This window comes from Musca domestica, unplaced genomic scaffold (assembly GCF_030504385.1).
Source record: "Musca domestica strain aabys unplaced genomic scaffold, Musca_domestica.polishedcontigs.V.1.1 19, whole genome shotgun sequence".
Taxonomy (NCBI): domain Eukaryota; kingdom Metazoa; phylum Arthropoda; class Insecta; order Diptera; family Muscidae; genus Musca; species Musca domestica.
The window spans coordinates 11080580-11101301 of NW_026712245.1; the positions used below are offsets into that span (position 1 = coordinate 11080580).

Below are 20722 nucleotides of genomic sequence, written 5' to 3' on the forward strand. Positions count from 1 at the left end.
TCGGTCTGGCCGAACTTTTAATACCCTCCTTCATAGGCTGTAGTACCGATTCCGAACTTCAAATACGAAATTTGAAGTAATCCCGCTAATATCACCAAAATGCTGAATATCAAGGGGTGTCGAAAACGTAAACCTTCATACGCGATTTTTATTCCCTCCACCATATATAGTATGGAGGGTATATTAAGTTCGTCATTCCGTTTGTAACTCATCGAAATAATAATTTTAGACCCAACAAAGAATATATATTCTTGATCAGCGTAAAATTCTAAGACGACGTCCGTCTGTCAGTCTGTTGTAATCACGCTACAGTTAAAATGAATTAAGATAGGATGCTAAAATTTTGCACAGATCTGTCTTTTGTCTGCAGGCAGGTCAAGTTCGAAGATAGGCTATATCGGTCCACGATATCGTGGAGGTACCCCCCGATATTCTGTATTTGATGATTTAAGCCACATTTTCAACGGAATTGCCTGAAATTCTGCACAAGGAGTTCTTGTGAGCACTTTACCCCCTGAAAAAAATTTGTCTAAATAGGTCCACGATATCGTATAGCCCCCATATAACGGTACCACCGATATTCGGTATTTGATGGTTTTAGCCACATTTTCCAATGGAATTGTCTGAAAATCGGCACAAGGAGTTCCTTGTGGGTACTTTATTCCCTGGAAGATAATTATATGTATAGGTCACCTATATCGTATATCCCCCAAATATATATTGGCACTTTACGATATTCGGTATTTTTAAGATTTTAACAGAATTTTTAATATATATATTTTTTTTTTTGAAAATTTCCTAATACTTTCAAAATACAAAATTTGAAAAAAATTACGGTTTAAAATTTCCCTAAAATTATCAAAATTATATGGTGGCTATCCAAAGGCGTGGACTTGCATAAAGAAATTTTTCATACCCATTACGAAATTCTACTACGAAATTTGAAACAATTCCAGTTAATAACGTTGCTAAAATAACCAAATTACCGAATATCGGGGGCTATACGAAGACGTGGACTTGCATACGCGATTTTTTGTCAGTGGTTGTAGTACCTATTACGAACTTTAAATACGAAATTTGAAATAATTCCCGTAAAAATATCGCTAAAATCATTAAAATACCGAAATTTGGGAGGTACCCCCTATGGGGGCTATTAAAACGTGGAACTTAACCTGCCTACTGACAAAACACTCCTGTGTGCAACATTTTAGCTTTCTATTTCCATTTGTTCGAAAGATAGCGTGATTACAACAGACGGACAGACAGATAGACGGGCATCGCCAAATAGATTTTTACGCTGATCAAGAATATGTATACTTTGTTGGGTCTGACAAACTTTATATACACCCTATAGTGTGGTGAGAGGATATAAAAATGACAAATAAACAATAATTGCAAATAAAAACACAACAACAGCAGTAGCAGTAACATATGTAGACATTATGCATGTTGATAATTTCAATTTTAGACTCAACCTTTGCTGACATTAAAAAAATGACGCAATTGGCATTTTGATAATTTGAGGAGAATGCAGCTGTTGACATGTCATCTCCCCCTCAGCATTAAACGGACAAATGAAGAGCAATGATTTATACGTTTATTCCAGAGTCGAATTAAAAAAAATAATTAGGGGTGTTGTAATTATTCCCGCTCTGAAGAACAATATGTTCTTCCTTACAGCTCGGATTTTTAAGAATGTGTATCATAACCGGTACACATCTGGAACAGGATTTAATAAAAATATTGAGATATTTTTTTATTACGATTTTCGTTTTCTTTGTTATCACACAGCGATCATTGGGATGCAAGAAAAAATATCTTTGGCACATGTTGACCCATATTCGTATATGGTTCATTCCATTTGTTTTGTTTTGTTTTGGTTTTTATTGCTTATTTTGTGTGATGCAATCGACAACCGGTTCTGTTCGTATGCTAATGCGAATTTGAGACAGATCCGCACTGTCATTTCATTCATTGCGTAGTGATTATAACTTCCTTTGTCCTGAAGATAATTCTAAATTGAACAGTGTTGGTGTTTTTTTTGGGATAACGCGATAACGTAATTAGGTGTGTTCGATAAATTTCCGAATAAAATTAAATTTCGAATAAAATTAATTTTTTTTCTACTAAAAAATAAGTTATTAAATGTTATAATAAGATATTATAAAAATAAAAGGGTTAATGGGATTTTATTGAGAAATGGTACCATCAAACTCTCATTAAGTCAATTATCTAAATTGCTCTCTTCACCCTGGTTTGCTGTTAGTTTGAAAGGAATAAAGGATTTTACAAATACATGTATCTTGGTGTATTCTGAAATATGGAACGCACGATAGATGTAACAACCGATTTTTGGAAATTCGATTTTAACGACTTTGGAAATCTAACTTTAGGTTACGAAAAGTTCTGAAGTGGTACTAAAATTCTAAATTGGTACCATTTGGTGAACGGATAGAGCATAACATTTAAAATTTGGTATGAGAATCGAAGTTGGAAATTAGGTTTTATACATAAAGGTGCTTTTGAAAATGTGTACTAAGTGTGTGAACTGTACTAAATGGTACTAAATTGATCTACAAGTGCACGATAAGTACTAAATAGTGTCATATTTGATACAATTTGTTATTGGGTGAACTTAAAATGTTTGAAATCGGAAATTCGGTATTTGGGTCGATGCTCACATGTAGGCTGGGCATGAATTCTGAAATAGAACTAAACTTCTAAAATGGTACCATTTGCAATTTTTAGAACGGATAGAGCTTACAATTTGGTATGAGAATCCGTGGTGGAAAGTAATATATCAAGGTGGTATTGCAAATGTATACTAAGTGTGTAAACTGTACTAAATTGATCTACAAGTGCTCCAAAACTACTAAATAGTACCATATTTTGTACAATTTGGCATTGGGTGAACATATAGTGTTTGAAATTGGAAATTTGGTGTTTGGGTCGTTGTTCATGTGTAGCCTGGACATATGGAGGTGGTTTCGGAAATGTGTACTATTATTGTACTAAAAGTACTGATTGGTACTATATTACAATGTTTGGTATTGGAAGAAGTGAAATTTGTTATTTAGATTACTGATGGTATTTGTGCTTGAGATTTGGAGGTGCTTTGGAAATGAGCTATCTAATTGTTCGAAATATACTGAATGGTACTAATTAGGTTATTAATTGAGAGTATAGAGCTGAAATTCTGAAATTTGATATTGAGGTCTCTGTTGGTATCTGGGATTAAGATATGGAGGTGGTTTTGGAAATGTGAACTAAAATTGTTCGAAAATTACTAAATGATACTAATGTTGGTGTCTAGAATGGAGAGATGAGTTTTGCTAAAAAGGTATACAGGGTGAGATGAAAAAACTGCAACCAAATTCAGACTGCTGTCAAGTCTAAGCCACTCGACCGAAAGCTGTTAAAATTTTCCAGTGACAGCTCATTATATTGGTGAGAATTTTCCATTTTGGTGAGAATTTTCCAGAAAAAAAAAAATTATTCGTGATGGAATTTAAGCGTGATAGTGTGATTTTTTTATATTTGGCTGGAAAACCACTTCAGCATTTCAATGTAAATAAATCTTTTGTGTCTCGCACCATCGCTCGTTACCGTGATACTGGTAGCGTAGCCCGACGCCAAGGAAGTGGACGGAAGAAAGCACCAACATCAGCAGAAATGCTTCGAAAAGTAAAAAAGCGACTTGATCGAAACCCGCGTCGCATTGGACGAAAAATGGCTCGTGAGCTGAACATATCGCAATATTCCATTCGGCAAATATTGAAAAATGAGCTCGGGGTAAAGCCGTTGATATTCCAAAAAGTGCAAGAACTTACACCGCAACAGAAAGAAAATAGACTCAAAAGGGCTAAAGAGTTGCTTCGCTTGACCGAAAGTGGTGAAATGCTGAATGAATTTGGTTTTCTCCGTCTCCGATAAGAAAACATTCGTTGTCCAGCAGTTTGTAAACAAACAAAATGTGCACCTTCGGTTGGCCACCAGAACTCAAGCGCCGAATATGGTGATGGTGTGGGCCGCCATAACAGCCGATGGTCGCTTTCCGCACGTATTAATCGAACGTTGCATCAGAATAAACGCCGAATATTATCGCGAAAATATTCTGGAGGGTGTATTACTACAGCCTCGGACACGCAAATATTTTCGCCGAAGACCTTAGATAGACAACAGAACTCAGCACGCGCCACCCAAGAATGGTTACAAAATGAGGTTCCTCGCTAGGTGACCAATTTGAACAAATCTGAACTTATTCCAAAATTTGATGCTATTTCCGAAATTTTTTTTGCTTTCATTCAATAAAATTAAAAAAAAATGTAAAAATTATGGCGTTTGACTTTTGTTGCAGTTCATGCAACGAAATTGATGCAACAATTTAGTACTTTTACCTTCGATTTAGTGGAAGTTTCAAACAACTTTACCTGATCTATACCGTATATATTGGTCGTAACATTTATTCACTATCTAAGCACCAAACATTTTGTTAAAGAATCGACCCCAATCCTTATTAGTGCCACTCTAACAAATCCGACTAGCTACGCTATTGTTATCATAGAGATTTATTTGTAGTGCATTTTTGCTTGTAATGCCAAAAAGAAAAACATGTAGCTACAAACAATTGTCGGAAATGCAAATGAAAAATACTAAATCTGCATTTTCCGCAACCGTCGCATTAAATATGGAAAGAATTCAAAACGAATTATTTGTAGTTCACTTCTTCAATTGTAAATCTAAAATTGGCCAAGAAACACGCCGTTCTCGAAGAACTTATTGTTTCATTTAGTGTGGTTGTGTGTGTGTATCAGTGCACCTTTAGCTATCTTCGCGTGTGAAAATAATATTCATAAAAAAATATAAATTTATACAAAAAGAAATACAAGTAAACAAACAAAAAATATTCAAAATATTTCATCATGCAGTTGGTCGAGCAACAACCCGAAATATACCTCCCTACGTCGTATTTAAGTCAACGCAATGTCATCAAATGGTAATGACAGAACATCGAGAATGACAAACTTTGGACACACGCGTGGTTTTCTTTTGTTGTTGTCTTGGAATTTCGAAAATTGTGGGAATCTGTGGAGATAATTTATTCACTAAAAAAAAGTGCATATATATATAGAACATTTAAAAATGGACGTATAACAGGAAGACCTGTTATAAATTATGTGTTTTTAGAAAATGCATTTTTTATGTGCGGAACGTGAAACATTAAATGAGGTGTTAAATTGAAGAATATAAAATAGCGTATAGTTTAAAATATATGTAGCATGGTTAAATAAAATGAAACAAGTGCTCTATCTTCTGTACTGCAAATACTTACATCTCATCGTTTAAAGATTTAAAAAAAATATTTAGCATAGCTTTGATTTACGACCATCAAAAAATATTTTATGTTTTTAATGTAAATACATCATGTAAAGATATTTGAGGTATACCAATATCTTGCTTTGCCATTTCAATTTTCCACCGATTGACATTTTCATAAAAACAATGTTTTGCAATGGATTGCATATTGGGCTCGGCAATTGAGTTGAGAAATGGGAAAACTGCATAATATACGAGAAAATTGAGTTTTTTTTTCAATAATTAAAGAAACCCTTATCATAAAGTGAAAATAGAGCTAAACCTTGAAGACACCTGTATTGGCGCTTTGAAAATTTACATAGCACAGCAATCTAATAGACATTTTTCTTCCTCTTTCAAATTTTAAAAATATTCAGAATAATATTCTTGGAATCCTTGTATTTTATGCATCACCAAAAATATATATATACAAATTATTTTAATCTTGAAATTTTGTATGAGAATCCTGGCTGGAAAGCAAGTTTGATATATAAAGGTGGTTATGGAAGTGTGTACTAATTGTGCGAACTTTACTAAACGGTACTAAATATGATATATTGCATTAGGGTCGCTATTGGTGACAGATTTGTGATAAAAAAGTGATTTTGAAAATGTGTACTACAAGTGCACAAAAATTGTTAAAAAGTACTATATTTGGTTCAATTTGGTATTGGATGAACAAATAGTATTTGAAATTCGGTATCAGGGTCTCTGTTTATGTGTACGAGGTTGTATCGAAAATGTGTCCTATAATTGCACGAAAAGTTCTGAATATTTAGTATTGAATGAAGGGAAAGAGATAAAATTCTGAAATGTTATGTTTTGATTATAGATACAGGGTGAGATAAAGAAACTGCAACAAAGTCAAAGCCATAATATTTAAAATTTTTTAAATTTTATTGACTGAAAGAAAAATATGTCCGAAAATATCATCAAATTTTAAAATAAGTTTAGATTTGTCCGAATCGGTCAACTTTGGCACGAATTATAGCCTCCACACGGCCAATGAAACCGTCACTCGCTGCCCGAATGTTGATCTGCGGTATTTTGGTCCACTCCCCGCGAAGCCCTTGCTTGTGGTGATCGACACTTTGCTATTTTTTAGTGCCAGCCTTGCTTTCCAAAATACTCTAGACACAATAATCCAACGGATTGGTATCCGGAAATTTTGGTGGCCACTGTGCGCTGGAAATGAAGCGAGGAACCTCATTCTGTAACTATTCTTGGGTGGCGCGTGCTGAGACCAGAATATTTTCGCAATAATTTTCGGCATTTATTTTGTAGTGTTGAATGTAGGTTCAGGTTTTGGAGTAGCAGTTATATAAGGATCATAGTTATACAGAGTGAGATAAAAAAAAACTGCAACAGTCAAACGCCATAATTTTTACATTTTTTTAACTTTATTGTATGAAAGCAAACAAGTAAAAAAACATTAAGTTCGGCCGGGCCAAACTTTTAATACCCTCCACCTTAGGGTAAAGGAAACATTAGAGCTCATTATGACCACATCTATCAATTTTTAGACATATTCATGGGAAAATGTGCCAAAAAATCATCAAAATACCGAATATCGGGAGGTACCATTATATGGGTGCTATACCAAATCGTGGGCCTAAACATGCAATGTTTCGCCACACGGACTAGGACCCATTATGACCTACAAATATCAATTTTCAGACAAATCAGTGAAAAAAATGTGGGCTGTATCGTGTTTCAACGGACGGACAGACAGACAGACGGACATCGTTAAATCGACTTAGAATTTTATGCTGATTATGAAAACATATACTTTATGGGGTCTACGACGAATATTTAAGGATGTTACAAACGGAATGACAAAGTCAATATGCCCTTCTTTCCAAGGGGGAGGGTATAAAAATGTCGGAAATAGCATCAAATTATAGAATTAGTTTAGATTTGTTCGAATTGGTCACATTTGGCACGAATTATGGCCTTCAAACGGCCAATGAAACCGTCACACGCTGCCCGAATGTTGTTTTGCGGTGTTTTGGCCCATTCCCGGCGAAGCGCTTGCTTGAGGTGATCGACACGTTGGTATTTTTTAGTGCCAACCTTGCTTTCCAAAATAGTCCAACGGATTGGTATCCGGAGATTTTGGTGGCCTTCGCTGGAAATGAAGCGAGGAACCTCATTTTGTATTCATTCTTGGGTCACGCGTTCTGAGTCCTGTTGGAATGTCCAAGGTCTGCGGCCAAAATGTTTGCGTGCCCAAGGCGTTAATACACCCTCCAGAATATTTTCGCGATAATATTCTGAATTTATTCTGATGCCACGATCGATTAATACGAGCGGAGAGCGACCATCGGCTGTTATGGCGGCCCACATCATCACCATGGCCGGGGCTTGAGTTCTGGTGGCCAACTGAAGGTGCACATTTTCAGCTGACCTCTTTTGCAAGTAAACACGACCATTTTGTTTGTTTACAAACTGCTGGACAACGATTGTTCTCACATCGGAGAAAACCAAATTCGGCAGTTCACCACTTTCGACCAAGCGAAGCAACTCTTTAGCTCTTTTAAGTCTATTTTCTTTCCGTTGCGGTGTAAGTTCTTTCACTTTTTGGAATTTAAAGGGCTTTACCCCGAGCTCATTTTTCAATATTTGCCGAATGGAATATTGCGATATGTTCAGCTCACGAGCCATTTTTCGGCCACTGCAACGCGGGTTTCGATCATGTCGCTTCTTTACTTTTCGAACCTTCTCTGCTGATGTTGCTGTTTTCTTCCGTCCACAGCCTTGAAGTCAGGCTACGCTACCAGTATCAAGGTAACGAGCGATGGCGATAACGAGACACAAAAGATTTATTTACATTTAAATGTTGGAGTGCTCTAACGATAGTCACTTGTGGTTTTCGAGCCAAATATAAAGAAATCACGCTTGAATTCCATCACAAATAACTTTTTTTCTGGAAAGTTCTCACCAAAATGCTTTTGTACGCTTGTAAACAATATAATGAGGACGAGTGGCTTAGAAATGACAGCAGTCTGAAGTTAGTTTCATTTTTTCATCTCACCCTGTATATCATTCATTTTGGATTTTTATTTTTGTAGGACGTTTTTTTTTTTTGAATTTACTGTAGATTTTTTTCAAAATGTCGAAATTGAGGTTCTTCTAGATTTGAACTGTATTTGGTTTTACTTGACCAAAACCCCAAAAGAATTTCCAGTTCTCAGGTCAATATTTGGAGGTCCTTTATATAGCGTTAACAGTACACATAGAAACCGTAATGTTATGAGCTTTATTTAGCAACATTAAGTAAAGATCTTCGAATTTTTATAGAAAGCTTTGGATAACTTCAAGAAACTTGGTTTGAAAATGGAGTTATATTAGCCCAATTTTTAGTATAGCCCTCATATATGGGTAAATCCCTATTCCAAGTCCAAATCTTAGTATGTAGAAGCTCTACCTGCAAATAATTATCAATATATTTCAACGTTATAAAAAAACAACCCTGTTTTTAGTTATTTCGTAGGTCCTGACCACATTTTCCAAACAATTTGGCGATTTTAAGCCCTTACCCACATCCTCCTACCGATTTTGGCATTTGCATAGATGCATTGATATATCCCACAATATCGCATAATGTTATTTTAATTCAATGGCCAAATACTGTGCTGGCGCAGAAATTTTCCATCAATAACACGGCCTAAGTGAGTGATCTCGCATAATTGTCTCTAGCGGCTGCTGTTGTTTATGTAAATAAACATTGTTATATCACGCGGTGAATATATGCACATATGTATGTGGAAACAAATATTTTTGTTTTTATCAAATATTTTTTGAAGGATTTATTTACAACAAAGAGCAACATCAAGAACAACATCAACAAATCGTTTTTCATTTCTCGTTGATAAACAAAACACCATTTGTAGAACAACCAAATATTGGCATATTGACATTCATAATTACAAACAAACATATTTATTATAAACTTTATATACATATTTTGATATTGGAATATTGAATGAACGATACTCACTCTTGTTTTGAGGACGTTCGAATCGCTTAATGAAGTGATGGGGAGGGGGGGAGTAAACACTTGGATGTAAAGTTGTTTGCACCTCTCCAATACTCGTTGAGGTGCAATAAATTTATTGATGAACTATTTCTGATGCAAGATGACACGAAGGCATCAACTAAATTCTCGTGATTGAATACACACTTTTGTTATATTAAAACAACAAGGAAAATGCTGTGAATAGTAAATAATCACAATTTCCCCATCGATATTGATAATGTCAACCAACAGTTGTGCAAAACAAACCGAAGAGAGCTTTCTGAGAAGTGAAAAAAGCTTCTTTCTGTTTGAATCTAATAAATAATTTTGTACTTTCTAAATATTGTCTCATTGAAATAATTCTAACATTACGGAGGTCGTGTCGGAAATATTAGAAAAGTATATCAAATATTTTAGCTACATGATATTTGGGGGTTTATTTCCATAAAATTACCAATAAAAGTCTGGGATATTTTTAGAGTTAAGCCTTTATAAAAAACAAAAATAATGGGATTAAGCCTGACCATTTTGCAACAACAAAATACTATGGTATGCCGAACAAACAAGTCAACACTGTTCGCAAAAAAATAAGTGAATTCCATATCACTTAAATTTAAATTGATCAGAACCTGTAGAAAATATATAGAATTTATCCTTGAAAAAGTAAATCATTTTAAATTTGGATTACAAAATATCCTGATTTGATTTGAAGAAAATGAGAGAAATTGATGCAAGATTAAAAAAAAACTATTTAATTGTACTGACGAACTTGGATTATTCTTTATAGATATTAGCAATGGTATTAAAGTTTTCGGCAGTAAAGTGCATAAACTTCGAGATTGCTGATACAAGTATTGTCCTCTTTCACCTTTTTCATAATTATGACCACTTCCCTGAATTTAATTTCGTGGGAGTTCAAAATCTTAAGCAACCATGAAGTCTAAACAAAACTTTTAATAGCCTTCACCTTAGGATATAGGAAACATTTTTATATAAAAACATCTGAATCACTTTAAACTTCATATACCAGTAAGACCGTTTGGATGATGCTGTTAAACTTTTCAAAAACCCATAAAGTGAATGAGGCCGTTATATGGGGCCATACCAAAACGGGAACCTCTATGGACAATTTTATACTTCAAGGATTATCATCTATCAAATCTTCTAAAATACCAAATTTTAAACAATTATGTGCGTAAATGTAACTAGGATTATCAAAATACCAAATACCAGTGGGTATCGTTATATGTGTGCTATAGGAAAACGTGGAGTTAAATATTCAATGTTCTGGGCTAGAACCCATTATGACCCACAAATACCAATTTTTAGACAAATCCGAAAAAAGGTGGCAAAAATCATCAAAATACCGAATATCCGGAGTTACCGTTATATGGTGGCTATACCAAAATGTGGACCCATTCATACAATGTTTCACCACCGGAGTTAGAACTCATTATGAACTACAAATACAAATTTCTGGGCAAATCCGTTAAAAAAATGTGGCAAAAATCATGAAAACACCGAATATCGTTAGTTACCGTTATATGGACCTATGCCTACAATGTTTCACCATACGAGCTTGAACCCATTGTGACCTACAAATACCAATTTTTGCACTATTCCGTAGAAAAATGTGGCAAAAATTATCAAATTACCGAATATCGGGAGGTACCTTTATATGAGGACTATACCAAAACGTGGACCGATATATTTAATTTTCAATACCAACTATCCTAGACACAATACAAATTGTTCTGCTAAATTTTGACGCTCTACGTCAAATAATGTGGGCTTTATCGTGATTTCAAAAGACAGAAGAACAGACGGACAACGTTAAATCGATAATACCTATGGCCAGTTAAAGCACGCCATTCCATCTAGTGGGCTCTTTAATGGTATGGAGGAACAAATCAAGTTTAGTAAAAACTTTCGGTTTTTTTTAATTTTTTCCAAAGGTAAGTATTTGTAGCCTGATGCCGGGAAAGTATTTTTTCCTGGGAAACGGACTCGTGTTAGACCCGGATTGACTAAACTGCTATGGAGAATATAGGTGTCATTTGAAAGCTAGTGAAATTACTTCCTTTTCATAGGGTTATTTAAAATGATTCGGAAATGATTCTGTAAACCGCCAGAAAGTCGAAAAATGCCCCGCTATTTGAGTCCTATATACAATATAATAGCTTACATTTCAACTTAAATTTTCCAAAATTTAACAATAGCCGGTGTTAGTTATGCCCATTAGCTTTCAAATTATACCTATATTGTCCAAACCGGCATAGTAGATCCGGGTCTTAGACCTGGATTTTCGGAACAGATATCCGGTTCCCTCCCCCAAGAAAAAATACTTTCACGTAATCAAGTTATCAGAAAAATGCGAGAGTTTTTACTCAACTAGAGTTAAGCAACGAAATTTACCTATAGCTTCATTTTTTCAAAATGACACAAAGCACTGGCAACATAAAGAAGCCTGCCTAAACACTACAAACAATAATGAGCATTCTACTTTTTTTGAAGCTTCGTTCATTTGCTTCCAATTTATATGACTGTAGATCCACATTTTATCAGTTTTTATAATCAAAAGTTAAGTTTGGAAAATACTAGACGTGGTACATTTCTAGAAAATCACTTTCAATACCAAAACATTTTATCCAATCATTTTATGCAATCATTGGTGTTAATAAATCATCCACAACTGGTTTATAAATAAAGATGAAGTTCCTACTTACTCATCATCTTTGGCGTTAATTGTGCCAGTGTTATGATTCTCGAAGACATTTTTGGTAAATAAAATAATTTAATTTTCACTTTGCAGAATTTGCAAACACGAAACAAAACAAATGTTATGAAAACTAGCAGAAACATATGTTCGGCGAAAACCGCCGGTCAACAAGACGGACACACGCACAGTCACAGATGATGGGGACAGCTGTTGTCGCTGTCATGTTAAGACAGTTAAAGGCATTGCCAGCATAAATTTCAAATTGTAACTGATAATTTTATTTGAAATATTTTAAATTATTAAAATAAAGAAATAAATACGAAAATTATAAAAATGGATAAATATATAAACATAAATAGTATTAAAACAATAAAAATTAATGCAAATTTACAAATTAGAGTAAGATAGACAGACGGACATCGCTAAATCGTCCCAGAATTTTATGCTGATCCAGAATATATATACTGTTTAGGGTCTATCCTGAATATTTCAAGGAGTTACAAACGGATTGACAAAGCTTATATATCCTCCATAGAGTGGTGGAAGATAAAAAAATACCGAAAATACGTAAGTCCAAAGAGCCATTGAATTTTAAGAAATTTTCATATGTAACTCAATTTTTGTGATTTAATCCAAAAATGATATGTTCTATTTTTGAAGCCACATAAGCATGTGATATCCATTGTAAAATTTATAGGGGGTTGATTACTTTTAAATTTTATCACATTCTCCTTAAACATGTAACTAAATTAATATTAATCATACGCCCGCTAACACCTACTGCCATGCATGCATTTAAATGTAAATTATACGCCCACAGGCCTAATTGACGACATTCATTAATGGTTAAGAGTATTACGGTTTGCCCTTTTCCAATTATTTTTACAAAAATGTGAGCATTCGCTATGCTGCAGTAATCTTGAGAAAACATTGATTTTGAGCCGCATTATGTTTGTACACACATTTTTAAATGACATCATAAAAATTATAGATTTCAGCTATTTTGCTATACTTATTTTTTTTGTTAAATACTTACCCCCTGTTTGTCATGTGATCCACCAAGTTTCCCATTAAATTTAATTCTATATTTCCCGGAAAAGTCTTAAGAACAGCAAATGATTTATTTTCCAATTCGTTAAAATTGCTCCATACTTATAATGTGCCGTCGATACCCACTTTAAATGGGAATAATATTTGTCGCACATGTGTGTGTGTGTGCGTGTTTGTGTGAATGTATAATGTGTTCAGGGCAAACACATGCGTCATATACATATGTGCCTGTCATATGCTAAGGAGTGTTGACACAAACAGTTAAGAAAACACTGTTGATTGTTGGCGGATCCATTCGTTCGTTCGTTCGTTGGATGGTTGGTTGGTTGAAACCGAAAGGTGACGCTTGTTTTTTATTGAAATTTAAATGATTCCAAGTATAAACAACTCACACACACTCACGCACACACATACACATGCATACTCACAAATATGTCAACATATTCGATACAATTCAAGCGTGTAATTTTTCAAAATAGTTACTTCATTGTTATTGTAATTATTTATAATATAAATCCTTGAGCATGATTTTCAGAGCAAAACAAATCTCAAATGAGACTTAGGAGATTTTCCAAAGGACGTTGTTCTTCAGGGTCAAAGAAATAAACATATTTTCAAGTTGAATTCGGAGTGGGGAAACATAATATTTAGAAAAAAATTAACGAGTATATGTCGGTTTTGTCGAAATAAGAAATTCAGTTTATTCAGAATAAGTAAACAGACATTAAGTTAATAACCTCCACCATTAGGTACCTAGATAATCAACGTACTGCCACCGGAGCTAGAACCCATTACGAACAAAAAATACGAATTTTTAGACAAATGTTAATGTTATGTGGGGGCAATAGACACAATACTACTGTGCTCAATTTTTTGCGACGAATATTTAGAGACGTTACAAATGGAATGACAAATTAAGAATACCCTCCTTAGATAGGTGTAGGCTTTAAAAATAGAAAATGAACCAAGTATGGACCGGAAACTTGAGGAAAAGTTCAAAATAAATTTTAGATCGAATCAGGAATTCCCACAGTACCAGACGGACAGCCATGGTTGCATTGACCAAAAATGTTTCAAAACTCAAAAGGTGTTCAAAGCTCGGACTAAATTGTGGACTCCGAGCAGATTGTATTTAATTCATAGTTTTTAAAATGTTTTCCCTTCAATAAAGAATTACTCGAAATTGACGATTTTTGTCTCTTTACCTACAGGGTGAGATAAAAAAAACTGAAGCAAAGTCAAACGCCATAAGTTTTTATTTTTAAATTTTGTTGAATGAAAGCAAAAATGTCGAAAATAGCATCAACTTTTAGAATAAGTTTAGATTTGTTCGAATTGTTCGCCTTTGGCACGAATTATGGCCTTCGAATGTTGCTCTGTGGTATTTTGGCCCATTTCCGGCGAAGCGATTGCTTGAGGTGATCGACACTTTGGTCTTTTTTAGTGCCAATCTTGCTTTCGAAAATGCTTAAGACACAATAGTCCAGCGGATTGGAATCCGCAGATTCCGGTGGACATTGTGCGCTGGAAATGAAGGGAGGAACCTCATTTTGTAACTATTCATGGGTGGCGCGTGCTGAGTGCGATGATGCTGAGTCCTGTTGCAATGTCCAAGGTCTGCGGCCAAAATGTTTGCGAGCCCAAGACTTTAATACACCCTCCAGAATATTTTCGCGATTATATTCGGCATTTATTCTGATGCCACAGTCGATTAATACGAGCGGAAAGCGACCATCGGCTCTTATGGCGGCCCACACCATCACCATGGCCGGCGCTTGAGTTCTGGTGGTGCACATTTTCAGCTAACTTCTTTGGCAAGTAAACACGATCATTTTGTTTGTTTACAAACTGCTGGACAACAAATGTTTTCTCATCGGGGAAAACCAAATTCGGCAGTTCACCACTTTCGACGAAGCAAATCTTTAGCTCTTTTAAGTCTATTTTCTTTCTGTTGCGGTGTAAGTTCTTGCACTTTTTGGAATTTCAATGGCTTAGCCCAAACTTATTTCTCAATATTTTCCGAATGAAATATCGCGATACGTTTTTTGGCTGCGTCGAACCATTTCTACTGATATTGCTGTTTTCTTTCGTCCACTTCCTTGACGTCGGGCTACGCAACCAGTATCACGGTAACGAGCGATGGCGATAACAAAACACAAAAGATATATTCGCATTTAAATGCTGGAGTGCTCTGACGATAGCCACTTGTGGTTTTCCAGCCAAATATAAAGAAATCACATTATCACGCTGGAATTCCATCACGAATAACTTTTTCTCACCAAAGTGCTTTTGTACACTTGTAAACAATATAATGAGCTGTCACTGGAATAATTTTAACTGCTGTCGGACGAGTGGCTTAGAACTTACAGCAGTCTGAAATTGGTTGCAGTTTTTTCATCTCACCCTGTATGTACCATATGTCTGCTGCTATAAAAATCACAAAAAGTCAATTCTCCCAATGATTTGAATTGTTATCCATCTGTTTTTAATTCACACAATCACACACGCACTCACATCTTTTTTGCCCCACTGTCATAATTTCCCAACCAAGTTACTTGCCAATGAACTTTCACTCCAAAGTCATTGATTTCATATAAATTATGTTAAACACGTTAAGGGTGACTGAAACAATGGAAACACATTTGACCTGACAACGAAAATAACCTTTGTCTTGGGATGGTGTAGGTATTCGATTTACGTAAATTCCCATACCATATACCAATATGTAAACCCCCAAATGCGATATGCGGAACCAATTGACGACAATGTCAAGTCCATTGTAATTTGTTTAGTATAAATTGTTATTATTGCAAAATATTTCAATTGATAAATCCTAAACCCCTTCTCCCCGTAGCATTCTAACCTTGGAAACCAAGGAGAATATTTTTCGAAAGAAATAAGCCCTAAGGGAAAACGAGTCTCATGGAATTCAAGGGGGGTGCAATTTACTTCCTACCTTTTTTTTCTTAGACAAAATATGTCTTCCAGGCACAATTTAACAACAATGTTTCGGCAACATTGCCACCTGTTGAATAGCCTCTTTCAGTTAACCACAGCAGAGCCCATGTAAACCAAAAACCAGCCAACACATTTTGTCATTTGGTACAACACAGAAAACAAACACCCCTGGATATACATTTACGTAGTACTGAATTTTTATCACAAACCATCACCGGCTTTTTCTTTTTGTTAAGAGGGCTTTCGCTACCACTTAAACCACCGAAAAAACAGAACAATGACCATGGCGCTTAAAAACATGCTCAACATGAGAGTGTAAACATTAAGAGTTACAAACGAAAAAACCAACTGAACGTAGTAACGTCTATTGCCCGCCACCAAAGCATGCGGACGACAGCAGCAGACGTGACAAGTGGTTGTATTCCAGTTGCTGGTCTATCAGCCGATTAAGAGTAATAAATATAGCATACTGCGTCTGTACCTCCATCACCCGAATAGGTACATTGTGTGAATTTGCGGTTTCATTAACACTTGCTCTTTTTATTGCCGCCATTGCAGTTCTACCAACGACCGACGCAAATGTTTTCATTCATATGGGAGATGTACACTGGGAGAAAAATTATTTTGGGAATCATTTGATTACTTAATTTGATGCAAGCAATACACATTCGATATTGTATACTTATTACAATTTGTAGTTTTTATACTCTCCACCATAGTATGGGGGGTATATTAAGTTTGTCATTCCCTTTATAACACCTCAAAATATACATTTTAGACCCCACAAAGTATTTACAGGGTGAGATAAAGAAACTGCAACATAGTCAACCGCCATCATTTTTACAGTTTTTTTTTTTTTTTTAATTTTATCGAATGAAACCAAAAATATCGGAAATAGCATCAAATTTTAGAATAAGTTTAGATTTGTTCGAATTGGTCACCTTTGGCACGAATTATGGCCTTCAAACGGCCAATGAAACCGCAACACGCTGCCCGAATGTTGCCCATTCTCGGCGAAGCGCTTGCTTGAGGTGATCGACACTTTGGTATTTTTTAGTGCCAATCTTGCTTTCCAAAATACTCCAGATACAATAGTCCAACGGATGGGTATCCGGTATTTTGGTGGCCATTGTGCGCTGAAAATGAAGCAAGGAACCTTATTTTGTAACCATTCTAGACAACGACTGTTTTCTCATCCGAGAAAACAAAATTCGGCTGCTCGTTCGGCACTACTTTCGGCCAAGCGAAGCAACTCTTTAGCTCTTTTGAGTCTATTTTTTTTTAGTTGCGGTGTAATTTCTTGCGTTGTTTGGAATTTCAATCGCGTCACCCCAATATTTGCCGAATGGAATATTGCGATATGTTCAGCTCACAAGCCATTTTTGCTGATGTTGCTGGCGAGGAAACTAATTTTGTAACCATTCTTGGGTGGAGCCTGCTGGATGCGGTGGTGCTGAGTCCTGTTGGAAAGTCCAAGGTCTCGGCCAAAATATTTGCGTGCCCAAGGCTTTAATACACCCTCCTGAATATTTTCGCTATAATATTCGGCATTTATTCTGATGCCACGGTCGATTAATACGAGCTGAGAGCGACCATCGGCTGTTATGGTTGCCAACCGAAGGTGCACATTTTCAGCTGACCACTTTGGCAAGTAAACACGATCATTTTGTTTGTTTACAAACTGGTGGACAACGAATGTTTTCTCATCGGAGACGGAGAAAATCAAATTCGGCAGTTCACCACTTTCGGCCAAACGAAGCAACTCTTTAGCTCTTTTAAGTCTATTTTCTTTCTGTTTGGGTGCGGTGTTAGTTCTTGCACTTTTTGGAATTTTAATGGCTTTACCCCGAGCTCATTTTTCAATATTTGCCGAATGGAATATTGCGATAAGTTCAGCTCACAAGCCATTTTTCTGCCACTGCGACGCGGGATTCGATCAAGTCCCTTCTTTACTTTTCGAACCATTTCCGCTGATGTTGCTTTTTTCTTCTGTCCACTTCCTAGAAGTCGCGCTACCAGTATCACTGCAACGAGCGATGGTAAACCATATAATGAGCTGTCACTGGAATAATTTTATCAGCTGTCAAACGAGTGGCTTAGAAATGACAGCAGTCTGAAATTGGCTTCAGTTTTTTCATTCACTCTGTATATGTAATATGCACTCCACAACAATGATATTTCAGATTTCATATTTGGGTATAGCTCCCATATATATAGACAACCGATCTCGGGTTAATTGTGCGCCAAATGGCCAATATCAGTGCAAATTACCTGAATTTTGGCACATCCGACCGAATTCAGTCTAGAAGTAGGTACTACAAATTTTTTCGGTTCAGATATAGCCATAGCTCCCATATATACATTTCGTCCGATTTGGTGTTTAAGGGACTAATATTCGTAATATGCATTCGACAACAATGGTAATTAGCACAAGATATCTATATCTATATAGAGCTCAGAAATACTTTTACCAAATTTTATCAACAACGATTAAGATTTGGATATAGCTCCCATACATATCCTTAATCCGATTTCAGGTTTATTATGCAAATAATGTTCAGGCAAACTGGGCGTTTCCATTTTGTGGAACTTGGCTCCGATATATATATATTTTTTTTAATATAATCCTTCTCGAAGTGATATCATGCACTCTATACCAATGTTATTTGGATTAAAATGTCTCCGTCAAATGTATTGAAAATCGATTCAGAATTGGATGTGCCTCCCATATATTTGTTCCCTCTGAAACCAAACTATAATTGCTCTAAAGCCAAATGTTGATAGGTGGTATGATCTACTTCAAATAAATTCTTTTGTTACGGGAGCTCTACTAAATATGCATAGATTTTATGCTGTGAAATTTGACAAGGTAAATTACAGAAATGCAGAGATAGGTATGCTTGTTTGATATTACTTTACCTCCTTATTTTCACCATGAAATAAATTATATAGAAATAACTATCAGTACTTTACAACTTTTCACTATACATATACACAAGCCACATAAAAACTTTCGAGTTTCTCCCGCAACCCGTGGTACAATATTAATCAGTTTTCAGTACGATATACTAAAACACGGTTTTACCTTCGACTATACAAAGAGTTTTGAAGGACTCTTCAACGGCGACGTGAGACAGAGAGGCGCACTGTTAATACTTCTTGCCCTTGTACGACTTCATATGTACATATAAGTAAAGAGCGTTGTATTTACTGAAAGAGAGAGGCTCTTGCCTCATTTGCTATACAATCATTATAATGACAATAATAATTATTATTAGACATTTCCTCCAAGTCGTTTTCCCAGTGTACTTTACTACTTACTCATCCAAATCAAACATCGCCACAATACACCCCGACAACAATTGAATGTCGAAAGTGTTGTTGTTCGATTATTGTGTTGCGAACAACGGAGCAAGACAAACGCCTCTTGTTGATGTTTCTGCCTCAAAGGTTGGTTGGCTGGCTGCCTGCCGGGTTGGTAGTCTGCTGACTGTTTTGCTATTTTACGGTAACTACCATCAGTCGCATTTCGATGGTCGGTCGGTCGGTCGATTGGTTGATGTGCTGTTGTTGTTGGCTTGTTTTGTCTTCTCTTGTCTGTCGTGTTTATATAAACAAAAGCGATGATTTATTTAATGTTAATCGTTAACAAGCGCCTTCAACAAACGGAAGACAATACTCTCTCACGCATCGAGGTTGTAATTTTGCAAAATAGTTACAGAAGCAGCAACCTTTCGGCAAAATAACTAAACAAACGAAACGAGAGCAGAGAAATAAATCATTTATGTTTCGGTATTATTAAAATATAAAGCTTTTGACATGAAATTTGAGGCGCGAAAATGATGACTGTGGCAAATCAACAAGTGAATTAAACAAAAAAAAAATAATAATAATAACATTTGAATATAGGCTAAACGAGAGAAGAAAGAAAGAAATCGAAAACCAATCAAACAAATATCAAAAGAAAATATTTGTGCAAATGTGTTTTAGCAGTAAGTTGTGAATATCAATTAAAACAATTAATGAGTGCTGTGCGATGGTTTGCGGTTATGAGGCTGCTACTGCTACTGGTGTTGAAATGTTGCTAATAGAATTTTCTTTTTTAAAACCAGACAAATATTATTTATAAATCGGCATCGCTGGCAATGAAATACGCAAATTATGAATAATCCATAGAGATTTGTATGTGATTATTATTGTAAGGGAAAATGTTTATATCCATCGACAATGCAGTAAATAATAATTATATAACATTTTTAATTGGCCAAAATTATTTTTCTATTTTTAATGTCAAAATTTGTTAAAAAAAAATGTGGAAAAATGCGGAGTCTGGACTATGCCGAGGCCACTTTTAAAATCTACAAAATTATTATATTTAATCTTTGGAATTCAAAAACAGCGAATTAAGTTTTAAATGTCGAACATTTATTATATATATTTTCGATCAGCGGAAAATACTTTCCTGATTAAGCTATGATTGTTTGTCTGTTGAAGTCAAGATAGAGCCCGCTATATTCATCATAGCTTTATGGAACATTGCACATACAATGATATTATTCTTGTATAAGCTTGTTTCTAAAAACGGTCAGTCGTTATTTTGAAACTTTGCAAAATGTCTTCAA

At 35.4% G+C, this 20722-nt stretch overlaps 2 protein-coding genes across 7 annotated transcripts in view; one reads left to right on the forward strand and one right to left on the reverse strand.

Moving 5' to 3' along the window:
* Positions 1-12250, reverse strand: part of LOC101888519 (uncharacterized) — a 29798-nt gene extending 17548 nt beyond the window's left edge. Inside the window, exon 1 of one of the 2 annotated variants that reach the window (XM_059121286.1) lies at positions 12100-12250. In XM_059121286.1, the coding sequence (XP_058977269.1) occupies positions 12100-12235 (136 nt within the window). In that variant the 5' untranslated portion in view covers positions 12236-12250. Of the gene's footprint in view, positions 1-9355; positions 9501-12099 lie in introns of those variants that run through there. The other variant, XM_059121287.1, reaches the window with a different exon arrangement.
* The window catches only part of LOC101887950 (ras-related and estrogen-regulated growth inhibitor), a 33143-nt gene continuing 17232 nt past the window's right edge, over positions 4812-20722 (forward strand). Inside the window, exons 1-2 of one of the 5 annotated variants that reach the window (XM_059121290.1) lie at positions 19479-19963; positions 20010-20092. Coding sequence is in view for 1 of the 5 variants with exons in the window: in XM_005180162.4 (XP_005180219.1) it covers positions 4923-4996 (74 nt within the window). In the remaining 4 variants the exon portion in view is untranslated. Of the gene's footprint in view, positions 4997-19478; positions 20093-20722 lie in introns of those variants that run through there. The other 4 variants (XM_059121291.1, XM_005180162.4, XM_005180163.4 and 1 more) reach the window with 4 other exon arrangements.